The sequence below is a fragment of the Gavialis gangeticus genome, unplaced genomic scaffold (genome assembly GCF_001723915.1).
Source record: "Gavialis gangeticus isolate Ggan-Ray unplaced genomic scaffold, GavGan_comp1, whole genome shotgun sequence".
NCBI classification, from domain to species: Eukaryota; Metazoa; Chordata; order Crocodylia; family Gavialidae; genus Gavialis; species Gavialis gangeticus.
Window position 1 is genome coordinate 10786271 of NW_017729012.1, and position 6250 is coordinate 10792520.

The 6250-nt window shown below is 67.6% G+C and overlaps 1 protein-coding gene across 1 annotated transcript in view; it reads right to left on the reverse strand.

Annotated features, from left to right (window-relative positions):
- PIPOX (pipecolic acid and sarcosine oxidase) overlaps window positions 1–1371 on the reverse strand; it is an 8954-nt gene extending 7583 nt beyond the window's left edge. Inside the window, exons 1-2 of the mRNA XM_019511313.1 lie at window positions 1219–1371; window positions 968–1116 (exon numbers count right to left, since the gene is read on the reverse strand). Of these exons, the coding sequence (XP_019366858.1) occupies window positions 968–1116; window positions 1219–1344 (275 nt within the window). The 5' untranslated portion in view covers window positions 1345–1371. The remainder of the gene's footprint in view (window positions 1–967; window positions 1117–1218) is intronic.
- Window positions 1372–6250: the final 4879 nt, after the last annotated feature.

Sequence of the window (6250 nt, forward strand, 5' to 3'; positions counted from 1 at the left end):
CCGCCGGGGCCTTGCCCAGAGCCAGGGAAGGAGCCCGGGGGTCCTGGCCTGGTCCCTGGAGCGGGTGATGCCCCCGGGGCTGAGGATGGTGCTGTGGCCGTGCCAGGAGAGGCTGGCTCCGCTTTGCAGCTCGGCATGGCTCTGACCCCGGCCGAGCGGGCCCTGTTCCCAGGCACCCAGGCATCCGGCTCTGCCCTCTGGACCACGCAGCCCAGCCCCGGGCAAGGAGGGAGGCAGGGAGCCAGGCGGCCGATCCCCACCGCAAGGGCTGCCTGCTGGCACCCGCCTGCCGAGATGGATAGCTCCATTAGCCGTGACCCCGGTAGATGGAGAATCATTTCCACGCTTATTTCCTTAATGGCTCTTCCTTTATGGAGTCAAATAAATTACGCGCCGTCCCAATCTGTCTTGTTCTGCCAGGCAGCGTGCCGCAGCTCCCGGGGGGATCGGCGCGGGCTGCCGGGCCCAGTCCTACCCGGGGCCCAGCCCTTTCCGGGGGGCCCAGGCCAGCAGCGGGCAGGAGCCCCGGGTCAATGCCCTGGATGCCGATCCTGGAAAGCTCAGCTCCTGCTTCGGCTACAAATGAGCTGGGGGAGCCTGGGCCGGTCATTATGGAGGCCGCGTGGGCTGTCGGGGGCTAGGGGCACCGTTTGCAGTGCCAGGCTGGGGGGCAGGATGCCACGGCACAGACCCCAAGCCCAAGGGGCAAGTGAGCCCCCTGATTGGAGGAGGCGACATCTGCATACCAGAAATGGGGCAGTTTGGTGTGTTTTCATTTAAGAAACTGAGCAAAACCAGAGCCTGGGGTGGGCAGAGACCCGTGGCGCCAGGGAGGCCAGGCGGCTGGGCCCTGTGCCTGCCGGGCTGGGAAGCCTCCTGGCGCTTGCAGGGGGTGCAAGGCCTTGGGGAGGGCAAAATGGTCCCAGCTTGACCAGCTGCTCCTGCCCCCGGCCGCGGCCGCTCTGACCTGTAGAGCTGGACGCCGGCCTCTGCTTCCAGCCGCGCCCAGAGCCGGTAGCACTCGGGCATCGCGCGGGTGTAGTGCGGCTGCGGGTAGGTGCTGCGGATGATGCGGCTCTGCCCGTGGGAGCTGCCCCGGGAATGAGGGAGGGGGAACTGCCGGCACAGAGGAGAGCAGCCTTAGCGGGCACTGCCCCCCCGGGCCGGAGCCTGCGCCGCTCGCGGGGGTCCCCGGCAGGGGGGCCCGGGGGCTCGTACCTGCTCCAGCAGCAAGGCCCTCCTGCCCCGCTTGGCGAGGTGGTAGGCAGCGAAGGAGCCCTGGATCCCCGCGCCCACGACGATGGCGTCGTACAGGGAGCTGCCGGCCGAGCTCGGCGCAGCCATGTTCAGGCCCCGGGCACCGGGCCAAGGGGCGGGAGTGGGGCAAGGTCCGGGCCAAAGTTAACTGCTGGCTCGGCTGGTCGCCCCTCTCCGGCCCCACGCGGCTCCGAGCACGTGGCAGGCCCTGCGTCTGTGCCCGGGGGGGCCACACCCGCTGGGGCAAGGGAAGCAGGCCGAGCTGCAGCCACCCTCGGCCGCCCGCCCGCCTGCACAGCAGCCTGATTCATTTTGGTGCTTCCCGGCATTAGCATGCTGCGTTGGTAACCAGCAGGGCAGCAGCAAGCAGCACCTGGCGCAGGAGATGCCCAGCTCTGCGCCACCCACCCCGGTCCCAGCCTGTGATTTATGGGCCCAGAGGTGGAGTTACCGCCAAGGGAGGAAAACCTCACCCAAGCCCACGCAGGCGGCAACCCCAGGAGAGAGGAGCCAGGGCTGGAGGCGCTGCCCATGGCACTGCCATGTGCCAAGGGGAATCGGGCACCGAGCCTGGCCCTGCCAGGACTCTGGGCTCCATGAAGCCCGGGTCTGGGGTCTCTGCCAGGCCGAGTGCTACCCCGCTGCCTGGCCCGGGGGGCACCCGCGGGCAGCTCCCCCGCGCGATCACCGTGCTGCAGCAGTGCCGTGCTGCTGCGCCCATCACGACGGTGATTGCCTTTATTAGGGAAGGTAATGAACGCCGGAGGGGGCGAGATGACGGTGCCCTCGCCGCCGCGAAGCCGCTAATAAGATTCTGCACCGAGCGCGGAGAGCAGGGGGGGAAGCACATTAGGAGCTGGATAATGAGATAAGTGAAAGCCTGTGGGGAAGGCAATTTCTGCGGACGGCTTGCTGCGTGCCTGGGGGCATTGTCATTTGCGGCGTGCCCCCGCTGGCATCGGGCCCCCGCGCCGCGGCTGGCAGGGGCTGGCAGAGCCCTTGCACCGTGCAGCCGGCCGGGTCCTTCCTCTCCCCGGCCTGGAGAGGAGCAGGGCCCACGTGGCCTGAGCCCCCGGCTGGGGCGCGGTGGCCCCCGCCGGGCTGGGGAGGGGGCTCCAGAGCCAGGCAGCCCCCGGCAGGCAGCCCTGCCCACGCGGCTCCCCGGGGACGCCGCGCTGTTTACACATCAACATCTTAATCAGGCGATGCGCGGCGTAATTGAGCTGGCGCCGGCAGCGCGTGGCGCGGGTGCGGGGCTCGCTGTGTGCCGAGCGGTGGCTGAGCCTCATTTTCCAATTTGTCTCCAAAAACAGGCACGGGTTTAATTGCTGGTGGAGGCGGGGGGCTCCCTCGCCCTCGGTGTGGCTGCTTGGAGGCTCTGGGCCCGCATGGAGCTGGGGTCAGCCTGCTCCTGGGCTCGGGGCGGCAGCAGGGGGGATAACCCCCTGGCCTCGCCCGACCCCCCGGCTGCACCCGCACAGGCCACAGGGCTCGTGCTCGGCTCGTCTGTTTGCTGGGACCGAAGAGCTCACGGGCCCACAAGCGATGCCCCGGTGCCCGCCCCATGCTGCCTCCAGCCACGTGCGCGCCCACGGGCCTGGCACACGGAGGTGGCCGGCCCTCGGGCAGGGGGCCGAGGGGCTTTCCCCTGCTGCGCCCCCCCACCGGCCAGGGGGTCGGGCATGGCGTTTGCTCAGGCGCTTCGGTGGCAGGCAGCTGATCCGCTCCTAACGGCACGCTGCCGGCCTCCCTTTCGTGCCTTTCATCTCCTTCCTGGCACTTTGTAGCTGCGGGTATTTTTAGCCTGAGCACAGAGCAGCTATTGCTGCTTCTTCCCAGCCCCGCCAGGCAGGGGGGCAGGCGGCCAAGCGTTGGCTCTGGGGGGCGGGCGCCAGCATCGCTGCTCGCAGGCGGGGCTAGGCCCCAGCCGGCAGGCGCCTGGGGCAGGGGCAGCCCCCGGGGCCGGCTCCTGCTGGGTGCTGGCGCAGGGGCAACCTGGGGCATGGGCCAGCCGCTGTGGAGGGAGCTCGAGGCAGCCCCTAGGCCCGGCCAAGCCTGGCGATGGGACGTGCCGGGGCGGCTCCCGGCCTCTCCCCCTTGAGCCGCTCCAGCCAGGGCTGGGGCCAGGGCACGTGGGGCTCCAGGCAAAGCCTCCTGGACCTCAGCTTTCCGGGCACAGAACATCCCTTCCCTGGAGGCCAGGCAAAGACTTGGCCCTGGGGTGGTAGCACTCGCTGTCTGGGCCCCCACCGGCCTCTGCCTTCTCCTGCGGGCAGGGAAATGGGCCCATCGCTGCCAGCAACGTTGCAAGGCTCCAGGCAGCTCCTGCCACCTCCTCCTCCCGCAGGGGCTGGGGCACAGGAGGAGCCTGGGGCAGCTCCCGCTCGCTTCGGGGGGGTCCTGCGGTGCCGTGGGTTGGTCCCTACCCCCGGTGCCGCTCTCAGTCCCTTCCGCGGCTGCGAGAGCCCATCCGTCTGCAGCTCACGGAGCCGTGCCGCCCACCCCAAAGGAAACGGGCTTTTCCGCTGCCGTTTATTACATCCATAAAGTATTTTGTAGCCATTTTTCTCCCCGAGACAGCCGGTGATTTAGGGCCTTGCATGGGAGCCTCTCGCCTGCTCCTGCGTCAGCACCAGGCCCCTTCTCGAGGAAAGGATGTGGGGGTCTGCAGCAGGCTGGTGCTGGGACCGGGGACTGTGGGGCTCAGGGGCCTGTGTGGGTTTTTCCCCCTTTTTTGATTTCTATATAAAAACCCTGGTAGCGCCGAGACGCCCGTGTCTCATTGATGGGATGAATAATACATGCAAAGGATTCTGCAAACTGCATTTGATCCCCGGAAAGCAGCAACTGGCAGCGTATTCCCCTGCCTGTGCCGCCGCGGCGCCCGCCCGGAGCTGCCAGCGCTTGGCTTCACCATTGATCTGAAGCGCGTGCGTCTTTTCAATGGTAGCAGGAGGAAAGAAAAGCCAAGGAGGAGAAGCCCCATGGGCCAGGTCGGAGGTGGTCAGAGCCAGGGGACGCTGCATGCTCGTGGGAGGGGACAGGAGAGGGGCTTTGGGTGTCCGTTGCCAGCAGATGTGTCGTTCAGGCACACGGGTGGGACGATGCTTGAGAAGCCCTTGTCACCAGGAAGGCCGACGGCTGCGGGGCTGCACTGCCAGCAGATCGAGGGCAGTGATTTCCCCTCTATTCGGTATGGGGGAGGCCATGTCGGGGTCCTGTGTCCAGTGTTGGGCTCCCCACTGCAGGAAGGATGTGGACTAGTTGGAGAGAGTCCAGGGGAGGGCAGGGAACATGCTTGGGGGGGCTGGAGAACAGGATTTAGGAGGAGAGGCTGAGGGACCTGGGCTGATTGAGTCTGCAGAAGAAGACCGAGGGGGATTGAACAGCAGCCGTCACCTCCCTGCCGGGGGGCTGCGCAGAGGATGGAGCTGGATGGTCTCAGTGGCGGCAGGTGACAGAAGGAGCAATGGGCTGAAGTTGCGGCAAGGGAGGTTGAGGTTGCGTATTAGGAACCACTGTCTCCCGAGGAGGGTAGAAAAGCACTGGGACAGGCTCCCCAGGGAGGTGGTGCAGTCTCCGTTCTCGGAGACGTTTAAGACCCGGGTTGACAAACCTTGGCTGGGAGGATGTAGTTGGGGCTGGTCCTGCTTGGAGCAGGGGTTGGACTAGATGTGACCCCCTGAGCTCCCTTCCACCCTCATTGTCTGTGATCCTAGGACAAGCCCGTGCTGCAGTCCGGCCGGGCTGAGCTGCGGAGCCGCGGTTCTCCGGCAGCCACAAGGCCGAGCGCGTCGCCCGGGGCGGCTCCGTCCACGCGGGAGGCGGTGGGCAGCCGCTGTCTTGTCTCCCCTTGGCACCCGGGGAGCTCCCCCACGCTTCCCCGCTCTGCTCCCCGGGCACCACTGCCCTCTGCACCCCTCCGAGGCCGGCAATGAAGGGCCCTTGCTGGCCTGCTGGGGAGCCGGCACGGGCCTTTCCTCTTGGCTCCGAGCAGCCGCTCCCCTCGTCCTTGCCGGCTGGCGCGGCTCCCCCACGCGTTGCCGTGTCTCCGTGCCATGGAGCTGCAGCCAGGCCCCCGTGCCGCTCAGGCAGGGCATCCCCGGTCAGCAGCACCCCGCTGCGGGCAGGCGCTGGTCAGCCCGGCCTGGTGCCCCTAGCCGGCAAGCAGCTGGGCCTGGACCTCGCGCGGCGGGGAGAGGGGTGCTGTCTGCGTCCCCTCGCTCTGGAGGCACGGCCTGGCTCGGTGGCAGGGCCCTGGGGACAGGACTCGCCTCCACTCATGAAGGAAGGGACTAGCAGTCTCCGGTGCCTTCAGCAAGGCCCAGCGCCGCGGCGGGGGGACGCTTGCCGGGCAGACTTCGTGCCCGGCCGGGTGTGCGTGCCAGGGACATGCCGGGCACGGGAGCACGTGGCCAAGGCTCTGGCTGCCAGCGAGAAACACCACGTGCGCCACGGCCGGGGCTCCCTCGCCACGGGCAGCTCTGGGATTGCGGTGCCGGCCGCCGGGACACGCACACGCGTGCACGCACACGCGTGCGGAGCCCCGAGTTTCTGGTTCCCTGACAGCTAATTAGAAGAATTAATTCGCTCTGGCTTTTGCGGTTTAAGAGACATTATTTACCGGTTAATTGTTGTTATTACAAAATGTTAAATATCATTATTTATTTCGCCGCCCCGCCTGCTAATCTCCCGGTAATGGATTAGGTAGCGCGGAGCCTTAATCACGTTTGTAAGCAAGAGGAAAGTCCCGAAGCATGACGGGGAGTGGGAGGGAATCGCAGCCCCCGGCGCGGCGCGGCGCAGCACGGCGCGGCACGGCGCAGGAGAGATGTGGGGGAGCCGGGGCCAGGGCCGCAGCTGGGTGGGGGGCTGGCGGGCCTGGCAGCGCCCAGATCTGGCTGCTCCGGGGGCTGGAGGAGCTGCGAGGCTTGGGGCGTGCTAAAGGGGAGGTAGGAGGCACGCATAGCCCATAAAGCTGGGGTGCACCAAG